This window comes from Giraffa tippelskirchi, chromosome 2 (genome assembly GCF_054371585.1).
Source record: "Giraffa tippelskirchi isolate mGirTip1 chromosome 2, T2T-mGirTip1v1.2.pri, whole genome shotgun sequence".
NCBI classification, from domain to species: Eukaryota; Metazoa; Chordata; class Mammalia; order Artiodactyla; family Giraffidae; genus Giraffa; species Giraffa tippelskirchi.
Genome location: NC_137276.1, coordinates 176,424,292 through 176,449,834, shown reverse-complemented (window position 1 = coordinate 176,449,834; position 25,543 = coordinate 176,424,292). Strand labels below are relative to the sequence as shown.

The 25,543-nt window shown below is 37.2% G+C and overlaps 1 protein-coding gene across 7 annotated transcripts in view; it reads right to left on the bottom strand.

Moving 5' to 3' along the window:
* Positions 1-25,543, bottom strand: part of CFAP44 (cilia and flagella associated protein 44) — a 116,367-nt gene that overhangs the window by 12,600 nt on the left and 78,224 nt on the right. For 3 of the 7 annotated variants that reach the window (XM_081572083.1, XM_081572084.1, XM_081572085.1), the window contains 4 exons: positions 24,574-25,074; positions 19,114-19,317; positions 17,975-18,170; positions 1,601-1,711 (listed from right to left, as the gene is read on the bottom strand). In XM_081572083.1, coding sequence (XP_081428209.1) covers positions 1,601-1,711; positions 17,975-18,170; positions 19,114-19,317; positions 24,574-25,074 — 1,012 coding nt within the window. The remainder of the gene's footprint in view (positions 1-1,600; positions 1,712-17,974; positions 18,171-19,113; positions 19,318-24,573; positions 25,075-25,543) is intronic. The other 4 variants (XM_081572087.1, XM_081572089.1, XM_081572088.1 and 1 more) reach the window with 2 other exon arrangements.

Here is a 25,543-nt window from a genome sequence, read left to right as displayed (position 1 = left end):
AAAAAGCAGCTCCATTTGTTAGAGAATATAGTAATAAGTGTGGACTTTGGGGCTTCAGAATTATAAATGTCCATCTACTCCAATAAGGTTTCACTACACTTAGGGCTCCAGGTAGAAATTGTTAATGGTATTAACAATCATGATAGAGACTTCCCTGCCAGTCCAGTGGCTAAGACTCTGAGCTCTAATTCAGGGGGTCTGGGCTCAGTCCCTGGTCAGGGAATTAGATCCTGTATGCTGAAACGAAGATCAAAGACCCCAGTGCTGCAACTGAGACCCAGCGTAGCTAATATTTAAAAAGAAAAAATCATGATAGTGGCTATGATGTTAGTACTGATGTTCTGAACAGTGCTCTGAGCCAGGCTTTATGCTGGGTGCTTTATATACCTTAGCTCATTCAAGGCCCACAGGCCCTGCAAGGTCAAAACTATTGTTCCCATTTTACAGGTGACGATCATTTAAGTCTCAGAGATGTCACATATCTGAATGTGATAGAACAGGATTCAAGTACAGTATCTCTATATTAATTTCCACCCTACCACACTAACAGCCACATTTATCCACGGAGTCATTGATAAAGAATGTGGAAATATAACAGATCACTACAATGGAATCTGGTAACCTTAGTTCCAGCCCTAGTGCTACCACTAACCTAGCTGTGAGCTTTCGTTCAAGCAGCTTAATCCTGCATTACAATATTTTCTAGCTCTTTCACTCACAAATATGATTTTAGACTTATTTTCAAAATCAAAACATGATTTCAACTGTATTTGAAATTAAAATTTGATTTATAATTTATTGAAATATCTAGGAAAATAATTTCAGATCAAGAAGACAGTTTTTTCCTATGAATCATTCCTCTGTTGAGACTGTAAGAATATTGGTCTGGACTATAAGAATCTTAGGGCTTCCCTGATAGCTTAGTTAGTAAAGAATCTGCCTGCAATGCAGGAGACCCCGGTTCGATTCCTGGGTCGGGAAGATCGCTGGAGAAGGGAAAGGCTACCCACTCCAGTATTCAGGCCTGGAGAACTCCATGGACTGTATAGTCCATGGGGTAGCAAAGAGTCGGACACGACTGAGCGACTTTCACTTAGATAAGAATCTTAAGACTGTAAGAATATTTCAGACTGGTTTCACCAGTGAAGACAATGAATATAAATTGCCAAGAATCTCCAGGAGACATAAAAATTGCCCTTAAAAAACAGGTTGGAAATATGAAAATTTAATGGTTTGGCAAAAAGGGAGAGTTTTATAAAAATACACATATGTATTTTTACATACACACATGTAGATACACATATATAAATTTTCTGTTTCTTGGTAAAATGAAACTTTCTGCATAATTTACGAATGAATCAACTATAGATTGTCTGCAGATTATTTAATTTGGTACTTATAAATAGCAGCCTCAAGAAATAGGAAGTAAACTGTCTAGAGAGTCCCCAAAAGTATTCATTAGACTATACTTCATGCTTATTATACCATCCTTTCCTTAAATATTATTATGAGACAATTGAGAAACCAAAAAAGAGGACCTTTTTGACATTATCATCCATAGTCAAACGTCACGAAGAATGCACGGTTTTATGCAACTTACTTGTTGGGCAGATAGAATCATCAAAAACCTCATCTTCAGATCCAGACTCATCCTCATCACTCTCCAAGCTGGATTCTTCTTCACTTGATTCTTCACTTTCCTCCTCTTCATCTAAGGAGAGAGGAAAACACTGTTAATAAGCAGAGAAGTTCCTGTGTTGAGATAAATCCCAGATTTTAAAAATAAATCATTTTCAATGAGTTAGTTACTAGGAAAACAAGGGGTAAATAAGGAAATTATTCAATATTTTTAGAAGAATTTAAAATAGTTAAGGACACAGGAACCACACACTCAAGTGCCTGCAAAAGGTTATGCAATTAATTTCAGTGCATCGAGTCAGAGAGGGGTGAGATCAAGCTGCCAAGCTGCTTGTGCTGTGACCTGCCTAATGCACCCTTGCTTACGCAGTCCACAATTCCTTAATCATAGTGCTCTGAAAACAGAGAGGATTTTCATAACTTCTCTGAACTAAGTAATACTAGTTATAATCTTTACTTAACCTACTTAGTGTGAATATTCATGTCTTACTGTGGAAGTATTAATATTAAATGTCTGATTTAGAGATTCTGCACCAAACCCTGTTGGGGTTGTTAGTTGACAAAAACTCTCCTTTAACCAAACTTGAGTCAGGCTCCTCTGAGTCCTCTGCCTAGTCCTTGACCCATGCTCTGTCCTTGGCCCATTTAGTCGAGTTTTAGCAAGAGTCCTGTTGAGTCAGTTTAGTAAAATTCACTACCCTTAATATCTGGTTAAATTCCTTTTTCCTTAGCCTTAATATCTTATCACTCCAGCCTGCCTTCAACAAAAATCCTGTTATGTCAATTTAGCAAAGAATTATCCTACCTCTCAGGAAGTTTCCATCAACTAACCCCAATCTTAACTCCTTGACTATAAGTCTCCATTTGCTTGTATTCAGAGTTGAGCTGATCTCTCTTTCACTATAAAATCCCATGAAAGTGGTCCCCTGAATAAAGTCTGCCTTATTGTTCTTTAATAAGTGTCATGAATGATTATTTCTTTAACAATATCCTATCATGTTTAATATGTTTTATAAAATATAAATTTTTTGAACACTAAAATATATCTGTTCCCAAGAATTTTAGATAAGGATTGTATGCCTCTTCCACTCAACTCTACTCCATTTTCTTTTAAAACACTTTGAGTCCATGTATGAACAATTAACAGTTTCTATTTTGTGGAACATCAAAAAATATAGAAATAAGAAGTGAACTTCATACTCACTAGAAAACTTCTTAAATTAAGATGTCTCTTAAAATTACTATTAGTGATCTGTACCACCTTATGAAATAAATCAACAACATTTATAATTAGGCTTTAAAATTCTTACATAAACTTCTGCTTTCAGGAAGATGAAGTAGATCTACTTCCTCTATTCTTCCCACTAAATACAGCTAAAACCCCTGAACATTAAATACAAAATGAACACAAGAAAACTCTGAGAAGTGGAAAGAAGGAGGCAGATCCACTATGCACTTCGAATCCCAAGGAACAACATTGTGGGGGTTTCCTTGGATTTTTTTCTTGCCCTATATCTCTGAGGTGAAGATGATTAAGTCAGTCTAACCCGAAACACCAACAGGTAGGGACACAGAAAGGCCCAATCAGAACCTGCTCTCTCTAGCCAAATGAACAGGAAAGAGGCAGATTAGCAACACAGAAAACTTGAAGAAACAGCACACAAAAATACTGTGGTCCCACTCACACCCACATTGGCAAAGGCCTAATGGAGCCTAGACAAGCCAAGACATTTCACATAAAACAGTATGATGTACATGATTTGCAAGTGCTTACAGAATATACCCTTGCCAAGCTGTAATGAGGCACCCCACCATTCCAACTAGGATGGTGTCAGAAAAGGTCAAGTAAGGAGTCAAGATATCTATTCTTGCTGAGGGTAACCAGTCCCCTTGCCCACCAACCACCAAGATGTCTGTGGCGATCACAGTCTGGACCTGCATTCTCAGAGGGCAGTAATAAGGTTCTCTTCACCCTCCCTGCAGAGGTGGTGTCAGAAGAGACCTGGTAGGGAGTCAAGACTCCTACCATTGCCCAGAGGTGCCAAGGCCTTCCCCACCATGTTGTCAGTAGAGACTCTGTGAGGAGCTAGACCTCCCATCTGCACACAGAAGTAACAAGGAGATCTCCTTCCCTTCGGTGACAATAAAACGTGAGTACCTCCACCTGGCAATAAGGAGGAGGCACCCATTCCTTCCTCTGGCAGAACAGTGTTAGAGACAGCCAAGTAAACCAGAAGATTTAAGTAAGATACAGAGTCTAATACATAATATGAAAGTTTCTAGGTTTTAGCTGAAAGTCATACCAAGAACCAGAAAGATCTCTAACTGAATGAAGAAAGACAATCAATAAATGTTAACACCAAGATGACAAAAACAGAATTATCTGACAAAGTATTTTAAACAAAGTATTTTAAAGAATTTTAAACAAAGTATTTTTAAAATGCTTCAGTGAGCAATTATGAACATACTTGAAGCAATGAGAAAACAGAATGCCTCAAAGATAGAAAGTCTCAGGCTTTTTATTTATTTATATAAGGAAAAAATAAATGGAAATTTTAGAACTGAAAAATACAATAATAAAAACTAAGGGATGGGGTCAACAGTAGAATAGAAGGGACAGAGAAATGAATCCATGAACTTGAAGATAGAAAAATAGGAATTAGTCAATCTGAACCATAAAAAGAAAAACTGAAACAAACAAAACCCAAACCCCAGAGCCTCAGGGGCCAATGGGATCATAATGAGAAGTCTAACAGTCATGCCATCAGAGTGCCATGAAGGAGTCAGGAAAGAGGAGATCTTTAAAAGGACTTGAAGAAATAACGGCTGAAAACTTCTCAAATTGGGCAAAGTACATAAACCTACAGATTAAGGAACTTGAATGTATTCCAAAGAGGATAATTCCAAAATTGACACTAAATCACATAACAGTCAAACTTCTGAAAACTAAAGAGAAAAAACACTGAAGGCAAAGACAGAAAACTGATACTTCACATACAGAGGATAAGTAATTTGAATATCAGAGGGTTTCTCACCAGAAACCATGGTGACCAGAAGGAAGTGGCTATAGCACTTTTCAAATGTTGAAAGAAATATCAACCTAGAGTATTACATCCAATGAAAATGTCTTTCAGAAAAAGAGGGGAAATCAAGACATACTAAGATTATGGGAAAAAATTTTTAAATTGCCACCAGTATACCTTCCCTAAAAGAATGGATAAAGGAAATTCTTTAAACAGAGGGAATTTTTTCTTTTTTAAAAAAGGAAATTTTGAATAAAAATATGGATAAAGCCTATATGGATATGCTTTCCTCCAAGTGTTTAAATTATGTTTGACAATTGAAGCAAAAATTACAATATTGTCTGATATGTTTCCAGATGTATGCAGAGGAAATATTTAAGACAATCATATGATAAATGAGGAAGAAATTGGGATATAAAGGTAGGTAAGGATTCTATACTTAAATTGGTAAAATGACGACACTGGTGGACTGGGATAAATAATGAATATATATATATATAGAGAGAGAGAGAGCAACCACTAAAAAAGTTATACAAAGAGATACATTAAAAAGTGCTCAGTTCAGTTCAGTCGCTCAGTCGTGTCCGACTCTTTGCGACCCCATGGACGCAGCACGCCAGGCCTCCTGTCCATCACCAACTCCCAGAGTTTACTCAAACTCATGTCCATTGAGTCGGTGATGCCATCTCATCCTCTGTTGTCCCCTTCTCCTCCCACCTTCAATATTTCCCAGCACTGGGGTCTTTTAAAAAGAGTCAGTTCTTTGCATCAGGTAGCCAAAGTATTGGAGTTTCAGCTTCAACATCAGTCCTTCCAATGCATATTCAGGACTGATTTCCTTTAGGATGGACTGGTTGGATCTCCTTGCAGTCCAAGGGACTCTCAAGAGTCTTCTCCAACACCACAGTTCAAAAGCATCAATGCTTTGGTGCTAAGCTTTCTTTATAGTCCAACTCTCATATCCATATATGACTACTGTAAAAAGTGCTAGAGAAAATTAAAATGGCATCCTAAAAACTAAAGGTAGGAAAAAGAAAAAAGACAAAACATAAAAAATAAAATTGCAGACTTAAACCCTAATAGATCAAATATAAGTGGTTCAATATACCAATTAAAAGACAGAGTGGATGAAAAACATTATTCAGCCATATGCTACCAGAAATTCACTTCTAATGCAACTATATGGTCAAGCTGAAATTAAAAGGAGGGAAAAGATATATCATACAACTATTAATAAAAGCAAAGCAGGAATGACTATAATAATATAAGATAAAATGGACTTCAGAGCAAGGAAAATTACCCAAGACAGAGAAAGACATTAAATAATGATAAATATGCCAATCTATCAAGAAAAACATAGAAATCTTAACAGTGTATGCATAAAACAACAGAAATATGGGAAGTAAAAACTGATAAAAATGAGAGGCTACTGCTGCTGCTGCTAAGTCGCTTCAGTCATGTCCGACCCTGTGCGACCCCATAGACAGCAGCCCACCAGGCTCCTCTGTTCCTGGGATTCTCCAGGCAAGAATACTGGAGTGGGCTGCCGTTTCCTCCAATGCATGAGAGCGAAAAGTGAAAGTGAAGTCGCTCAGTCATGTCTGACTCTTCGCAACCCCATGGACTGTAGCCTACCAGGCTCCTCCATCCATGGGATTTTCCAGATAAGAGTACTGGAGTGGGTTGCCATGTCCTTCTCCAAACTGAGAGGAGAAATAGATAAATCCATGAATGCATTTGGAGACCTCCACACCCCAACTCAACACTTGATGCAACAAACATATGGAAAATCAACAAGAATATAGAAGACTTGAACAATACCATCAATCAACAGGATCTAACTGACAGTAATAGAACATGTCACATAAAACAGTACAATATATAATACATTCTTTGCAAGTGCTCACAGAGCCTACACCAAGACAGCTATGTCAGACCATAAAACAAATCTCAACAATTAAAAAAAGAATTGATATCACACAAAATGTGTTCTCTGATCACAATTGAATCAAACCAGAAATCAATAACAGAAAGATAACAGGAAAATCTCAAAATACTTGGACCTAAACAACACACTTCTATATAATCCATGGAATCCAGAAGTCACAATGTAAATTTTAAAACTACACTGTCATGAATGTAAATGAAAACGAACTTCAAGTTTTGTAGAATACAACTAAAGCAGTGCTGAGAGAGAAATTTATAGTACTAAGTTAGAAAAGAGAATAAATTCTCAAGTCAGTGATTGAAGCTCACACCTGAAAACCTAAAAAAACAGGAGTACAAAATAAACCCAAAGCAAGCAGAAGTAAGGTAATAGTAAAGATAAGAACAGAAAGCAATAAAATTGACAGCAGAAAACAGAGAAAATCACTTATACAAAGAGCTGACTTGTTCTCAAAAAAATCAGTTGACTTGACAAACCTCTAGTAAAACTGCAAAAAAAAAAAAAAAGGAATATAAGAAACAAGGTACCAATATTGAGAATGCAACAGACACTATTACTAAAGACCCTTGCAGGATAGCAAGGAAATACAAAGAGCCTCTCTATGCACATAAATTTGGCAACTTAAATGAAACAGACCAATTCCACAAAAAATACAAATGACCACAACCCACCCAATATAAAGGAGATAATGTGAATAGTTCTGTAACTCTTAAGGACACTGAAATTCTAATTTTAAAACTACCTTGAAGAAATCTATTGGCCCAAATAGTCTCACTGGAGAACTCTACCAAACATTTAATTGCCATAAATTCTATACAGTATCTTCCAGAAAAATCAGAAAGGGGAGTTGGTTAGTTTCTAAGTCACGCCCAACCCTTTGTGACCCGATGGACTGTAGCCTGCCAGGCTCCTCTGTTCATGGAATTCTCCAGTTAAGAATACTGGAGTGGGTTGCCATTTCCTTCACCAAAAAAGGGGAGAAGACTTCCCAATTCATATTTTGAAGCTAGTATTCTCCTGATACTCAAAACCAAATATAGTATAAAGACAGTACAGTGATCCTCATGAATACAGACATAAAATCTTTTTTAATTTATATTTTATTGAAGAATAATTGCTTTATAGAATTTTGTTGTTTTCTATAAAACCTCCACATGAATCAGCCATAGGTATACATATATCCCCTCTCTTTTGAACCTCCCTCCCATCTCCCTCCCCATCCTACCCCTCTAGGCTGATAGAGAGCCCCTGTTCGAGTTTCCTGAGCCATACAGCAAATTCCTGCTGGTTACCTATTTTACATATGGTAATGTAAGTTTCCATGTTACTTTTTCCATACATCTCACCCTCTCCTCCCCTCTCCCCATGTCCATAAGTCTATGCTCTGTTTCTCCATTGTTGCCCTGTAAATAAATTCTTCAGTACCATCTTTCTAGATTCTGTATATGTGCGTTAGAATACGTATCTTTCTCTTTCTGACTCACTTCACTCTGTATAATAGGTTCTAGGTTCATCCACCTCATCAGAACTGACTCAAATGCGTTCCTTTTTATGGCTGAGTGATATTCCATTGTGTATATGTACCATGACTTCTTTATCCATTCATCTGTCGATGGACATCTAGGTTGCTTCCATGTTCTAGCTACTGTAAATAGTGCTGCAAAGAGCAGTGGGATACATGTGCCTTTTTCAATTTTGGTTTCCTCAGAGTATACGCCTAGGAGTGGGATTGCTGGGTCATATGGTGGTTTTATTCCTAGTTTTTAAGGAATCTCCATACCATCTTCCATAGTGGCTGTATCAATTTACATTCCCAACAGCACAAGAATGGTCCCTTTTCTCCACACCCTCTCCAGCATTTACCATTTGTAGACTTTTTGATGATGGCCATTCTGACTGATGTGAGGTGATATCTCATTGTAGTTTTGATTTGAATTTCTCTAATAATGAGCAATGTTGAGCATCTTTTCATGTGTGTGTTAGTGGTCTGTATATCTTCTTTGGAGAAATGTCTGTTTAGGTCTTTTTGCCACTTTTTGATTGGGTTGTTTGCTTTTCTGGTATTGAGTTGTATGAGCTGCTTTTATATTTTGGAAATTAATCCTTTGTCATTTGTCTCATTTACTATTATTTTCTCCCATTCTGAGGGTTGTCTTTTCACCTTGATTATAGTTTCCTTTGCTGTGCAAAAGCTTTTAAGTTTAATCAGGTCCCACTTGTTTACATTTGTTTTTATTTCCATTACTCTAGGAGGTGGGTCATAGAGAATCTTGCTTTGATTTATGTCATCGAGTGTTCTGCCTATGCTTTCCTCTGAGAGTTTTATAGTTTCTGGCCTTACATTAAGGTCTTTAATCTATTTTGAGTTTATCTTTGTATATGGTGTTAGGAAGTATTCTAATTTCATTGTTTTACATGTAGCTGTCCAGTTTTCCCAGCACCATTTATTGAAGAGACTGTCTTTGGCCCATTGTATATTCTTGCCTCCTTTGTCAAAAATAAGGTGTGCATGGATTTATTTCTGGGCTTTTTATCTTGTTCCATTGGTCTATATTTCTGTTTTTCTGCCAGTACTATATTGTCTTGATGACTGTAGCTTTGTAGTATAATCTGAAGTCAGGAAGGTTGATTCCTCCAGCTCCATTCTTCCTTCTCAAGACTGCTTTGGCTATTCAGGGTCTTTTGTGTTTCCATATGAATTGTGAAATTTTTTGTTCTAGTTCTGTGAAAAATGCCATTGGTAATTTGATAGGGATCACATTGAATCTGTACATTGCATTTGGTAGTATAGTCACTTTTACAATATTGATTCTTCCTACCCAGGAACATGGAATCTCTCTCCATCTGTTTATGTCATCTTTGATTCCTTTCATTAATGTCTTATAATTTTCTGTTTACAGTTCTTTTGTCTGCTTAGGTAAGTTTACTCCTATATATTTAATTATTTTTGTTGCAATGGTGAATGGGATTGATTCCTTAATTTCTCTTTCAGATTTTTTATTGTTAGTATATAGAAATGCAAGTGATTTCTGTGTATTGATTTTGTACCCACCCTGCAACTTTGCTAAATTCACTGATTAGCTCTAGTAATTTTATGATACTATCTTTAGGGTTTTCTATGTATAGTATCATGTCATCTGCAACCAGTGTGAGCTTTGCTTCTTTTCCAATCTAGGTTCCTTTTATTTCTTTTTCTTCTCTGACTGCTGTAGCTAGAATTTCCAGAACTATGTTGAATAATAGTGGTGAGAGTGGACACCCTTGTCTTGTTCCTGATCTTAGGGGGAATGCTTTCAGTTTTTCACCATTGGGAATAATGTTTGCTGTAGGCTTATCATATATAGCCTTTCCCATGTTGAGGTAGGTTCCTTCTATGACCATTTTCTGAAGAGTTTTAATCACAAATGAGTGCTGAATTTTGTCAAAGGTTTTTTTTCTGCATCTGTTGAGATTATCATATGGTTTCTATCTTTCAATTTGTTAATATGGTATATCATATTGATTTTCATATATTGAAGAATCCTTGCATTCCTGGAATAAACCCAACTTGATCATGGTGTATGAGCTTCTTGATGTGCTGCTGAATTCTGTTTGCTAAAATGTTGTTGAGGATTTTTGCGTCTATGTTCATCAGTGATATTGGCCTGTAGTTTTCTTTTTTTGTGTTGTCTTTGTCTGGTTTTGGTATCAGGGTGATGGTGGCCTCGTAGAATGAGTATGGAAGTCTTCCTTCCTCTGCAATTTTTTGAAAGAGTTTTAGAAGGATACGCATTAGCTCTTCTCTAAATGTTTGATAGAATTTCCCTGTGAAGTTATCTGGTCCTGGGCTTTTGTTTTGGGGGAGATTTTTGATCACAGCTTCAATTTCAGTGCTTGCAATTGGGTTGTCCATAATTTCTATTTCTTCCTGGTTCAGTCTTGGAAGACTGAACGTTTCTAAGAATCTATCCATTTCTTCCAGGTTATCCATTTTATTGCCATATAGTTGTTCATAATAGTTTCTCATAATTCTTTGTATTTCTGCATTGTCTGTTGTAACCTCTCCTTTTTCATTTCTAATTTTGTTGATTTGATTCTTCTCTTTTTCTTGATGAGTCTGACTAAAGGCTTGTCAATTTTGTTTATCTACTCAAAGAACCAGCTTTTAGTTTTATTAATCTTTACTATTGTTTCTTTCATTTGTTTTTTATTTATTTCTGCTCGGATCTTTATGATTTCTTTCCTTCTACTAATTTTTGATTTGTTGTTTTTGTTGTTCTTCTTCTATTTCCACGTGTTTTAGGTGTAAAGTTAGGATGTCTATTTGATTTTTTTCTTGTTTCTTGAGGTAGGATTGTATTACTATAATCTTCCCTCTTAGACCTGCTTTTGCTGCATCCCATAGGTTTTGAGCTGTCATGTTATCATTGTCATTTGTTTCTAGAACTTTTTTCATTTCCCTTTTGATTTCTTCAGTAACCTGTTGGTTATTTAGAAATATGTTGTTTAATATCTATGTGTTTGTGTTTCTTACAGTTTTTTCTTGTAATTGATATCTAGTCTCATAGCATTCTGGTCAGAGAAGATGCTTGATATGATTTCAGTTTTCTTAAATTTTACTGAGGTTTGATTTGTTACCCAAGATGTGATCTGTCCTGGAGAATGTTCCATGTGCATTTGAGAAGAAGGTGTATTCTTCTGCATTTGGATGGAATGTCCTGAAGATATCAATGAGATCCATCTCAGCTAATGTATCATTTAAGACTTGTGTTTCCTTATTAATTTTCTGTTTTGATGAACTGTCCATTGGTGTGAGTGGGGTGTTAAAGTCTCCCACTGCTATTGTGTTACTGTCAATTTCTCCTTTTATGTCTGTTAGTGTTTGTCTTATGTACTGAGGTACTCCTATGTTGGGTCCATAGATATTTACAATTGTTATGTCTTCCTCTTGAATTGATCCTGGATCACTATGGAGTGTCCTTCCTTATCTCATGTAATCTTCTTTGAGGTCCATTTTTTCGACATGAGGATTGCTACTCCAGCTTTCTTTTGCTTTCCATTTGCATGGAATATATTTTTCCATCCTCTCATTTTCAGTATCTATGTGTCTTGAGGTCTGAAGTGGGTTTCTTGTAGACAGCATATATATGGGTATTGTTTTTGTATCCATTCAGCCAGTCTGTGTCTTTTGGCTGGAGCATTTAATTCATTTAAAGTCATTATTGATATATATGTTCCTATTGCCATTTTCTTAAATGTTTGGGGTTGATTTTGTGGATCTATTTTCTTCTCTTGTATTTATTGACTATATAAGTCCCTTTAACATTTGTTGTCAAGCTTGTTTGGTGGTACTGAATTCCCTTAACTTTTGCTTGTCTGAAAAGCTTTTTATTTCTCTATCAATTTTGAATGAGATACTTGTCGAGTACACTAATCTTGGTTGTAGTTTTTTCCCTTTCAATACTTTATATGTATCCTGCCATTCCCTTCTGGCCTGCAGAGTTTCTGCTTAAAGGTCAGCTGTTAAGTGTATGGGGTTTCCCTTGCTGCTTTAATAGTCTTTCATAGTGTTTAGTCATTGTTAGTTTGATTAGTATGTGTCTTGGCGTGTTTCTCCTAGGGTTTATCCTGTATGGGACTCTTTGTGCCTCTTGGACTTGATTGACTATTTCCTTTTCCATGTTGGGGAAATTTTCAACTATAATCTTTTCAAAAATTTCATACTCTTTCTTTTTTTCTTCTTCTTCTGGGACCCCTATACTTCAAATGTTGGTGCATTTGATATTGTCCCAGAGGTCTCTGAGACTATCCTCAGTTCATTCTTTTTACTTTATTCTGCTCTTCAGAAGTTATTTTCATCAGTTTATCTTCCAGCTCACTGATTCATTCTTCTGCTTCATATATTCTGCTATTGATTCCTTCCAGAGCGTTTTCATTTCAGTAATTGTGTCCTTTGTCTCTGTATGTTTCTTCTTTAATTCTTCTAGGTCTTTGTTAATTGATTCTTGCATTTTCTCCATTTTGTTTTCAAGGTTTTTGATCATCTTTACTATCATTATTCTGAGTTCTTTTTCAGGTAGTTTGCCTATTTCCTCTTCATTTATTTGAACTTCAGTGTTTCTATCTTGTTCCTTCATTTGTGTAGTATTTCTATGCCTTTTTGTTATTTTTTTTTTTAACTTATTGTGTTTGAGGTCTCCTTTTGCCAGGCTTCAAGGTTGAATTCTTTCTTCCTTTTGGTTTCTGCCCTCCTAAGGTTGGTCCAGTGGTTTGTGTGAGCTTTGTGTAGGGTGATATTTGTGCTGATTTTTTGTTTGGTTGGTTGTTTTTCCTCTGATGGTCAAGGCTGGGTGAGGTTGTAATCCTGTCTGCTGATTATTTGGTTTGTATTTTTGTTTTGTTTGTTGTTTAGATGAGGTGTCCTACACAGGGTGCTACTGGTGGTTGGGTGATGCCAGGTCTTGTATTCAAGTGGTTTCCTTTGTGAGTTCTCACTATTTGATACTCCCTAGGGTTAGTTCTCTGGTGGTCTAGGTGTTTGGAGTCAGTGCTCCTGCTTCAAAGGCTCAGGGCTTGATCTCTGGTCAGGAACGAAGTTTCCACAAGTGGTTTGTTATGGCATTAAGTGAGATTAAAACAAATATCCAAAAACGAGAAACCAAAGATGAACCCCAGACAAATAGCAGTTACAAAATCAGGCAAATAATAATTAAAATAATGGAATATACACATATACATATACACCCATGAGCAAAGTGAAAACAGTCCAACAAAAATAAAGTGCAGTAGACTGGTCCAGTGAACAAAGTAAATCAAAATTTATATTTACCAATTAAGAACAAAACTAACTAAAGCACAAACTGGAAAACGAAACTAAAGCAAGGTTCCAAGTGGGGAATAAAGCATTGAAAATAAAACTAACAAATATGTTGAGAGGAAAGGAAAGAAAGAAAAGAAAGAAAGAATAGATATGCAAAATTAAATAGAGGTAGACAAAGAATATTTATATACATTAAAGATTAAATTGTAAGGGGAAAAGAACAGTAGGAAAGGCAAACAAAGGAATAAATGTAGAAAAAATATAATAGGCTTAAAAAAATTAAAAATTAAAATTAAAAAAAGAGAAAAAAAAGGAAAACTTCACATAATTTCAGAAGCCCAATGTAGAGGCAGAGGTTTATAACAGCAATAAAAAACGTGACTGAGAAAAAAAGCAAGCTCGAAAGCCTAATTAGATTTCATAGTGCCAATAAAATCAACAACTACAATGGAGGGAGAGAATAAAGGGGAAAAAAAGAAAAAAAAAATCCAAAAGAATCTACAGAGCAAGTCAAAACGTAAGAATAATAAATGTTTTTCTTGAATCACTGCCATCAGAGTCCTTTCCCTTGCTGGGAGTCACAGTCCACCTCACCTCCCTAGGATGCCCTCCAACACTGTGCTGATCTCTGGACCTGCTGTGGCGGCAGCTCAGATTCTAATCTGGTTCTACTTCTATGTGTTCTTGCCTCCAATGTCCACAGCTATCAGAACTAGTGCATTTTCTTTTGTGGGAGCTCTCAATGACCTTTTATATATTCCATCAACACAGAGTCTGCCCAGTTATCTTATGGATTTAACCTGCAGCTTGTACAGCTGGTGGGAAGATTTGGGGCCTTATTCCTTAGCCACACTGCTCCCTGGTTTCAACTGTGGTTTTATTTCCACTTCTGCATGTGGCTCATCCACTGGGGTTTGCTCCTGAGGCTGCCCTGGAGACTTAGGTTTGCCTCTGTGAGGGCCAGGTGTGGAGGTGGTGCAGCTGCTTGGGTTGCAGGAGTTCTGGCAGCACCAAGTACTCAGGGGAGTTGATGGCCAGGGCAGCAGGGAATACAGTGCTCTAGAAGTGTATGGCAACCAGTATTGGTCAATACACTCCAGTATCCTCGCCTGGAGAAACCCCCTCCCTAACAGCGAAGCCTGGCAGGCCACTAGTCTACATGGTTGCAAAGAGTCGGACACTACCAAAGCAACCCTGTGCGCATAGACACAGACTTTTTTTTTTTGCCTGTGGCAGCTCTGCCCCAGTGAGAGTTGAGCGTGAAGGTGGGGCAGGTGCTTGGCTTGTGGGGACACTGGCGGTACCAAATGTGCAGGGACATGGATTGCCTCTGCCACAGGAGTTATGGCCCTATCAGAGCCTTTTTTTGAGCCTCTTGTAGCTAATGATCAGAAGCCCTCTTTGGCCAGTCTTTCTCCATAGCTCTGCCTGTTCAGGCACTTAGAGGGCTCCCTTGCCCAGGGTCCTTCTCTGTTGTTCAGAGAGTCGGGCACATAGAGGGGCCCCTCTGGCTGGGGTCCTACTCTGTAGATCAGCACATCAGGCACCTAGAGGGCCTCCCTGGCTGGGGTCCTACTCTGTAGTTCAGTGCCTCAGGCATTTGATGGGCCAGCCTCTCTATTGTTCAGCTGCTGATGCTGGCCTTGGGGGAGAGAGGTTATGGTGATGGCTCCACCCCCTACACATGACTCAGCAGTATCGCCTTGCTTCCATGGCTGCCTGGCTTTCCTCCACAGACATTTCCCACCACAGTCTCCTCCCTCACCTCCCCTAGATCCATCTCTCCACAGTCAACAGCAGCCCTCGTCCTGGGATCGCTCCACACTCCCCAAACTCCAGCTCCTAGCTGCTGTGCCTTCCAGGGGACCCTCATCCCTGTCCAGGGTATGTGTGGCTGTGGCAAGGACTGTCTGATTCTCATTCCATTTAGGCTGCCACAGATCAGCTGTTGCACTCTCAGCCTTAAATGTTTCTCCTCTGACTCAGACAATTGCCTCAATGTGGGGATCAGACCCCAGCTTCAGTTCCCCCACCTGCCTAGGGCAGGTCCAGTCCTACTAACACTCGTGTTTTTCCCCCTAGTTTCTTCATCCTACTGAGTTTTGTGTGGTTCTATATATTCTTTTCCTCTGGTCAAGTACTCCTGTCCGCTCTCAGCTGGTGTTCTGCATGCGCTTCTGTGTCCAAAGGTGTATTCCTGATGTATCCGTGGGGATAGATGTATTCCGTGTCCACCTACTCCTCTGCCATCTTGTTCTCCTCCCATAAAATTTCTTAATATTAGCAAACAGAATTCAACAATACATAAGAAGAATTTTACATTATACCAGAAACTGAAAGTGTTAGTCATTCGGACGTGTCTGACTCTTTGTGACTCCATGGACTGTAGTCCGTCAGGCTCCTCTGTCCACGGAATTCTCCAGGGAAGAATACCGAGTGGGTTACCATGCCCTTCTCCAGGGGATCTTCCCAACCCAGGGATCGAACCCAGGTCTCCCACATTGCAGGCAGATTCTTTACCGCTTGAGCTACCCAGGAAGCCAACATTTCAGAATGCTAGCCTAGTTTTGTAATCAGCAATCAGCCAATATAATTCACCATCTTAACAGGCTAAAGAAAAAAAAAAAGGTCACATAATCATCAATGCAGTAAAGCATCTGATAAAATTTAAACTCATTCATGAAAAACAAAACAGAAGAGAACTTCCTGAACTTGGTAAAAAGTATCTAAGAAACACCTACAGGTGTTTTTTAATGGTATAGGCAGCATACTTAATAGAGAAAGATTGAATGCTTTCCCCCTAAGATTGGACTAAGGCAAGGATGTCTGTTCTTAGCACTCTATTTCAAGATAGTACTGAATATTCTAACCAGGGCAGTAATGCAAGAAATGGTAATTGGCATACAGACTAGAAATAAAATTGCCCTTTAGAGCTAGAAATTCCCAAGGAATCAATCAAAAACTCCTAGAATAAGTCAGATTGCAAGACACAAGATAAATATCCCCAAAGCAACCATATTTCTATATACTAGTATGGATACGTGGACACCAAGATTAAAAACAAATTATTCAAAAAATGAAAAAGAAGTACTTTGGGGGTAAATCTAACAAAACATGAACATGAATTGTGTGTTGAAAACTACACAATGTTGATGACAAATCAAAGCTTTAAATAAATATATACCGTGTTCATGCATTGGAAGACTCAACATAGGAAAGACACTAATTCTCCCCAAAGATAGAGGTTTAACACAATTGCTGTCAGAATTCCAATGATAGTTTTTGTAGATATAAAAAAATTTTTAAACATGGAAATATAAAGGAACCAGAATAGCTAATGCAATTTTTAAAAAGAATAATAGTGGGAGGAATTAATCTACCTGATTTTAGAACTCAGTACCTACCGTACTCAAGACCATAGTATTGGTAAAGAGATAGACACATAGATCAACAGAACAGAATTTAAAAAAAAAAACAAAACAGAAATAGGTCCACACAAATAGGCTCAAATGATTTTTGACAAAGATAAAGGCAATCCAACGGAAGAGAGACAGCCTTTTCAAAAATGGTGCTAGAAAAATTGGACATTCTTAGGAGAAAACAAAAACCTTGACCTAAGTCTCCTACCTTATAGAAAACTTAACTCCAAATGGATCATGGATTTCAATGAAAAACTATAAAACCTTTAGAAAAAAAATAAAAGAAAATCTTTGGGACCCAGGGCTAGGCAAAGAATTCTTAGACTTGACAACAAAACAAAATCCAGGAGAGGAAAAAATGACAAATTGAACATTGACAAAATTCAAAACTATTGCCCTGCGAATGATCCTATTCAGAGAATGAAAAACCAAGCTACAGACTAGGAGAAAATATTTGCAAACCACGTATTTGACAAAGGACTGCTGTTGATGCTGCTGCTGCTGCTGCTACTGCTGCTAAGTCGCTTCAGTCGTGTCCGACTCTGTGCGACCCCATAGACGGCAGCCCACCAGGCTCTGCCGTCCCTGGGATTCTCCAGGCAAGAATACTGGAGTGAGTTGCCGTTTCCTTCTCCAGTGCATGAAAGGGAAAGGTGAAAGTGAAGCCTCTCAGTCGTGTCTGACTCTTAGAGACCCCGTGGACTGTAGCCTACCAGACTCCTCCGTCCATGGGATTTTCCAGGCAAGAGTACTGGAGTGGGGTGCCATTGCCTTCTCCGGACAAAGGACTAGTACATATAATATGCAGAGTTCTCAAAACTCAATAGTACAAAAGCAAGCAACTGTATTCAAACATGGGCAAAAGACATGACAAGAAATTTTACGAAAGATACACAGGTGTCAGGTAAACATGAAAAGAAGTGCTTGTTAAACGAAACTACCCTATGCTGTCTCATACCATATGCATACACACTTCTGATGGTTAGAGACGTAAAGGTTTAAATCCTCTCCTCTGGAACCCCACAGTGCCTCTACATTGTCTATGCTGTAGTGAAAAAAAGAAAAACTGTGTAATATGTCCCTTAGTTATTTCTCTATTCATTCTAATGAGAAAAAATAGAATCATATATAAGAAAGAAATCCAAACCGGCATCTCCTTCGACCTCTTTTTTCTTCACCCGCTTAATCCTCTTCTTTAGTACCTTCATAAGGAAATTGGCAAATTTATTGTTTTCTCCAAGCGCTGTTTGGAAACCAGCATAGAGTGCTTTTTCTTGGTCCTGGAGCTTGGCTACTTCATTCTTTTTCTCTTCCATCTCTTTAAGAGTTTCATTTATTTTCCACTAAATGAAAAAGAATATGAACAAATGATAAATAAAATATTTCCTGATAAACCGGGTTCAGAGAATAATGTACATTACAGTGTAAGGTTACAGCCTACAAACATTTTAAAATCTTAATAAAAGTTTACATTTTTGATGTTTGCAGAGTCATTCATTCGGTTAAAATTTATAATTCTTTTGTAAAAATCAATTAAGGTCAGAATCAGATAAGACAGATTTTTTGATGTTTAACTTCCTCAAAAAACTAAATTAATTTTAAATTTTTACTTATATGTGAATGTCAACTAATATTTTTCTGTATGTGCTCTCAAAAAAGACTCTTTTTCATATCAACACAAGATACCTAAAACAAAAAGGCAAATTTGCTCTTAGTGAAGCTGATACATCTACAAACTGACATCACTATTGAGTATGTATTATCTAATAGACTCCTCCTTCCTTTATGACAAAGATAGATAGTATAATTAATCTTCTTAAATTTACATATTAATATATATAACAAAGAAAATTTCCTGTGCTAGTCAATTATGTATTACTCTGAAAGTAGCTATCATATTAAAGAAATTTACCAACTCCTTTTCCAAGTATGTTCATTCATAAGGATAATATATAATCAAAACTCAACTTCACATGATAGCTACTAACAACAAAAATAATTTTAAATCCATAGGTAAACAAAACATAAGGGTCACTTTTGAAAAATTTATTCTCCTACTTTATAAGATATCAGATCAAATTCATTAAAAATTATGATTCACTGTTCCCTGAACAAGGTTACCAAAAATAGAGAGCAAACAGGAATAACAGGAAAAAGGAGGATGAAGAGAAGACAAGAAAGAGATGTAGACTAGAACAAGGGGGGAAATTAAGTTAAGAAGAGAAGAATCAAGTCCCCTCCATGACTAAGGCTGTAGCCAGTTAGCAATCTTTTGACCATTCATACTTGCATGTCCTGTTCCTCTTTGTCTAATGAATTAACACGCTCTTGAAGTATGTTCTCCTGTTTTTCAAAGTTCTTCAAGAGAAGCATTTCTTGAAATAATGTGACATGGTGCAGGTCAGATAATTTCATCTGAGTATCTAACTTCAGTTTCTGATGTCTCAGGAGACGGAGTTCTGCATCAAAAGTGACAATCAGTTCTTTGATCTGAGGTGGAAAAAGATTTGAGGGTATGTTAGAAGCTTAAACAGATATGCATCTTTAAAACTATCCAACAATACTGATTTGTTTGGGTAAAAGCATTTTGTTTATTATGCCCTTATTTTGGATGGAAAATTATAAAGGTCAGTGAGTAGGCACATGTGTATGTATGTAGTCACATAAATCAGTTCATCAATTGTATTAAATGAATGTAAATTAAATTTATTAAGTGGTAGGAATTCTTGAGGAAGTTGCAGTCCTTCCAGCTATTTCTTCGTCACTGATTAACCCACTGACCAAGAATGTCCTTCCTACTTTAAATCAGAGTTTTATTAATACATCTTGCTTTAAATCTTTGTTTAAATTGGAGACTATGAGCTCTTTACAGATAGTGGTTATATTTGTCTCCACTCCAGCCCCACAGTATCTCTACACTGTCCTTCATACAGTAAACACTAAAAAAATTTTACTTTCCTCACCTTATTTTGAAAAATTCAAAACTATGGAACAGCAAATATTTTTAAATAGATAAATATAATTGTGGAACCATAAGAAATTTATTCAATCTTCTTTTCTTAGTTTATTTATAGATGAAGAAATTGAGACTAAAAATGATTTCCTTGAGACCAAAACTAGTTTGTTATAGAGCTTGGATAAGAACTCAAGTAACTCAAGTCCTGGTCTAGACTTTACGCCACTGCCATTTCAAATGACCTTAAATCCTCCGTTTTACTTTGATTTTGACACAGCTTCTCTCTTGTCCCATCCCAAAGGAGATGAAGAAAGCAAAAGACAGCCCCAAGGGCAGATTTTCTTAAAGAAACTAGTACAACAGGAAGAAGACACACCATTCCATGTTTTTCATTAGGCTGTACATGATGCGAAGCCTTGACTATCTACCGCCCATAGTGAGTGAGGGTTCAACCTAAGGCTGAGAAAGAGAGATGGTTGGATGGCATCACCGACTCGATGGACATGGGTTTGGGTAGACTCCGGGAGTTGGTGATGGACAGAGAGGCCTGGCGTGCTGCAATTCATGGGGTCGCAAAGAGTCGGACACGACTGAGCGACTGAACTGACTGAACTGAGAAAGAGGAAGACATCTGTGGGTCTGGGGCAGTGAAACTGCTAGAGAATTTCAGAGAGCTAAAAAACAGAAACAAAAAATAAACCAAGGAAAAGAAAAATTAAACTTTTAATGTTTGACTGTAGACTAAGTGGGTTCCCCTTTTAATGCTTGCTTAATAAATCTGAATTATTTTTAAGCTTCTTTGGAGACAAGACTATATTGTCTTTAGTGCAACACCATTCTACAACTATACCACATAGGTGTCCAAGGTTGTAAGGGTTATGCTTGTTTTATTCTCACTACACTTCATACCTGTAAGCTTTATGAGGACAGAGTACATGTCTGGCTTGAGAATTGTTTCATCCCTACTACCTAGCTTACACTGTTTCTGCACATAGAATGGCCAATAAATATTTGTTAAATTAATAACTAGTTAAAATTAAATCAATCAAAACTTTTCACAGAATATCTACTATATATCTGGAATTGTCCTAAACACTTCAGGGGAATCAGAAGTATATATGGCCCTTCCCTCAAGAACTGTATGATCTAATGAAATAGAGACTAAAGAAGAAAAAAATCAATAAAATTAAAGCTGGTCTTTGAAAAGTTAAAATTGACAAACCTTAATCCAAACTCATCAAGAAAAAATGGGAGGTCAATAAAATCAGAAATGAAAAAGGAGTACAACTGACACCACAGAAATGAACAGACCAATTACCAGTAATGAAATTGAATCAGAATGGATAGCTTCACAGGTGAATTCTACCGAACATTTAGAGAAGAGTTAACAGCCATCCTAAAACTATCCCAAAAAATTGCAGAGGAAGGAACACTTCCAAACTCATTCTATAAGGCCAGTATTATCCTGATTCTAAAACCAGACAAATATATCATGCAAAAAAGAGCATTACAGCCCAATATCACTGATGAACATAGATGCAAAAGTCCTTAACAAAATATTAGCAAACTGATCCCAACAGTACCTTAAATAATCATACATTATGATCAATGAGATTTATTCCAAGGATGTAAGGATAATTCAACAGACACAAATCAGTGTGTTGCACCACATTAACAAATTGAAAAATAAAAGCCACATGATTATTTTGATGCATAAAAACTTTTTACAAAATTTAACATCTATTTATGATAAAAACTTTATAGAAAGGGGGCAGAGAGAGAACCTAGCTCAACATAATAAAAGTCATAATATGACAAATCCATAGCTAATATACTCAAAGGTGAAAAACTGAAAGCATTTCATCTAAGATCAGAAACAAGACAAGGATGCCCATTATTGCCACTTTTATTCCACATAGTATTAGAAATCCTAGCCACAGAAATCATACAAGAAATAAAAGGAATCCAAATTGGAAAAGAAGAAGGAAAACTATTTCTATTTGCAGATGACATATACATAGAAAATCCTAAAGACACCACCAGACAACTACTAGAGCTCATCAATGAATTTAGTAAAGCTGCAGGATATAAAGTTAATATATAGAAATCTGTTGCATTTCTATACACTAAAAATTAATTATCAGAAAGAGAAATTAAGGAAACAATCTCATTTACCATCACCTCAAAACAAACAAAATACCTAGAAATAAATCTACCTAGGGAGGTAAAAGACCTGCACTCAGAAAACTCTAAGAAACTGATGGAAGAAACTGAAGACCACAGAAACAGATGGAAAAATATACTATGCTCTTGGATGGAAAGAATCAGTATTGTTAAAATTACTATACTATCCAAAGCAATCTATAGATTCAATGCAATCCCTAACAAAATACCAATGGCATTTTTCACAGAAACGGAACAATTTTTTTTAATTTGTATGGAAATACAAAAGACCCCAAATAGCCAAAACAATCCTGAGAAAGAAAAGCAGAGCTGGAGGAATTATACTCCCTGACTTCAAGATCATACTACAAATTTGTAATGATCAAACAGTATGATACTGTCACAAAAACAGACACATCAATCAATGAGAGGGAACAGAGAGCCCAGATATAAACTCAGGCACATATGGTCAATTAATCAGTGACAAAGGAGACAAGAACATACAGTGGAGAAAAGATAGTCCCTCCAATAAGTGATGCTGGGAAATCGGGACAGTTATATATAAAAGAATAAAATTAGAACATTCTATAACACCATACACAAAAATAAACTCAAAATGGATTAAAGACCTAAATGTAAGACTGGAAACCATAAAATTCTTGGAGGAAAACGTAAGTAGAACAGTCTTTGACATAAATCACAGCAATATTTTTTTTTGGCTCTGTCTCTTTTTAAAGCAAACAAAAACAAAAATAGACAAATCTAATTAAGCTTAAAAGCTTTCAGATAGCAAAGGAAACCACCAAAAAAAAAAAAAAAAAAAGAAAGAAAATACAACCTACTGAATGGGAGAAAATATTGGCAAATGATATGACTGATAAGGGGTTAATATCCAACATGTATAAACAACTCATACAATTCAACATCAAAAAAAATGATTTAAAAATAGGCAGAAGACCTGAATAGATATTTTTCTAAAGAAAAAATGCAGGTGGCCAATAGGCACATGAAAAAATGCTCAATATCGCTAATCATTAGGAAAAATGCAGATCAAAACCACAGTGAGATGATCACCTCACACCTCATAGAATGGCTATCATCAAACACACACATACACGTACACAAATAACAAATAACAAATATTGTCAAGAATGTGGAGAGGGAGGTCTCTCAAAATGCAACCTAAGGAAGCAACACTTAGGAAGCAACCTAAGTGTCCATAAACAGATGAATAGAAAAAGAAAATGTGATACATACATATGTGAAATGGAATACTACTCAGCCATATAAAAGAATGAAATTTTGCCATTTGCAATGACATGGATGGACCTGGGGAATATTATGATTAGTGAAATAAGTCAGTCAGAGAAAGATAAATATTATATGTTAGCAGTAATATGTGGAATCTAAAAATAATAAAGCAAATTAGTGAATATAACAAAAAGGAAACAGAAATATAGACAACAACGTAGTGGTTACAAGTTGGGAGAGGAAAGAAGAGAGGGGCAATATAAGGGTACGACATTAATAGGTATAAACTATTAGGTATAAAATAAGCTACAACGATTATTGTGTACCATATTTTATAGTAACTACAAGTGGAATATAACTTTAAAAACTGTGAATCATTTTATTACCCATCTGTAACATATAACATTGTACATCAACTATACCTCAATTAAAAATTGTATAATCTAAGTTATAAGACAAAACTAACAATACAAAACAGCAGGAAAAATAAGTATAAAGCATGAGGTGCTGATTGTAAGTGCAAATGGAGTTTAGAAGAAACGAGAATATGTAGTGAGGGCAGAAGATTATGGACAGAGTCTGGAAGTGAGCTGAGTTTTAAATAATGGCAACTTTGAAAGGAAATCATTGCAGGTAGAAGGAAATAGCAAAGAAAAAAGCACAGATGAAACTCAGAAGGAGGGAAGTGAGTGGGGAGAAACAGGAAGACTGAGAAAACAGGACTGGAAGAAGTAGACATAATGGTGATGAATAAGGTTGGGGGCAGGGTAACAGGGGGTGCCTTCAGAGTGTGGCCAGAAAGACACACTGAGCGAGAGGACTCCGAACGACTGGCAGGAGGGAGCTTTCCATCCAAGAAAGGACTTTTTCCTCCCCTATTCAGAGCACCTCCTGCACACAACTGGCCCCAACCTGGTTCTGATTTTCTAGAAATAAAAATATCTGCTATTCCATGATTCTGAGGCTAGCTGTTAACCGTGAACACTCCCACTAACAGGGCAAATCATACATTAGAGAAAGAGCAGGGGTGAAAAGCAGATGGTGCCTCACTTTCACTGGAAGGTTTTAAATCATGCTTCATCCATCATCTGAAAGCTGCTCCATCACTTCTTTAGCATGACTTTAGATACCAATTAACATGGATTTGCCCTTGATTCATAGCTTTTCAAAAAGAAAAAAGTTGATAAGCTCCAAAGTTCTGTGCAGAGCAGAATGATTTTCAGAAGTCCAGGGATGGGGAGGGAAGCCAAGCTATCAGTGAGTTGTGGACTGGTCAGAGTTTAGGAGGAGGTTAATGTAGAGAAGTTAAAAGTAGGTAAGAATCTAGATCTAGCTCTTCTGTCTTTCAGCTTTAAATAAGCAGTTGCATTTCTTACCCGGTTGATCAAATACTGTTGCATGTACACATGTTTGATCTCGTCCCTCTTCATAATCTCCAGCTCCACTTCAGTTGGATCTGCTGTTTCAAATTCAATGAACTTTGGAAGGTCCAGACTAAATGCTGATGCTTTTGATGCTCTAGACAACGAATCACGTGTCGTTAAATCCCCCTCCTTTCCAAAAGAGAGTCTGAGGAAGCCTCCAGCTGAGCCTGCAAATGCTGTCTGTTCCACCTGGTGGGCCTTTTCATCCTGACTTTTCACCTGCTGTTGCTTAAAAGCTAGGAGGGTTTCATCATCATACTGAAATCTCTTTTCTGGAACTTCTTCCGGGTGTATCTGAGGGACCTGGGGAATGGGCAGGTGCTTGGATACAGGAAGAGTCGACTGAATGTTCTTCAGTTCTTGCACCAGACACTGTATTTCCTCAATGACAGCCACCTTAAGGTCTCGAAGAGAGATGATGCTCTTGTTCATGTGCATTTTCTTTGAGTAAGCCTGAGAAAAAGAATAGGAGGGAAGCAAAATGACAACCCAACCACAAAGGGCAGCCTGAAATATGACTTGATTTTGTCCCTTGACTGGTATGCCTAGCAAAATTTGAGAAAAAAATCTTTCTGATCATTCCTGTTCACTACCAAGTTATTTTCTCTAATGGTTAGGCTTTTCCCTATTTCATCTCTCCATAAGGGGGAGACAGTCTGGATATGACCTCTGGTGTCCCCCAACTGGCTTATCAGGCTGAGTTCCCCTGTCCTCCTCCCACTACTCACAAAAGTCCTTCTTGAGCCCTGTACTCAGCCAGATCCCAGGAGGGGGAAGGTCATCCTTTGGTTAGGAACACGCAAGTAACCATCTTTCTCTGATGGAAACTCAAATCCCATGAGCTTAGACTCAGGGGTATCCACCTAGTATCAAACTACAGTTTAACCTGTTTTAATTGTGTATTTTGGCCATGTAATGTCTG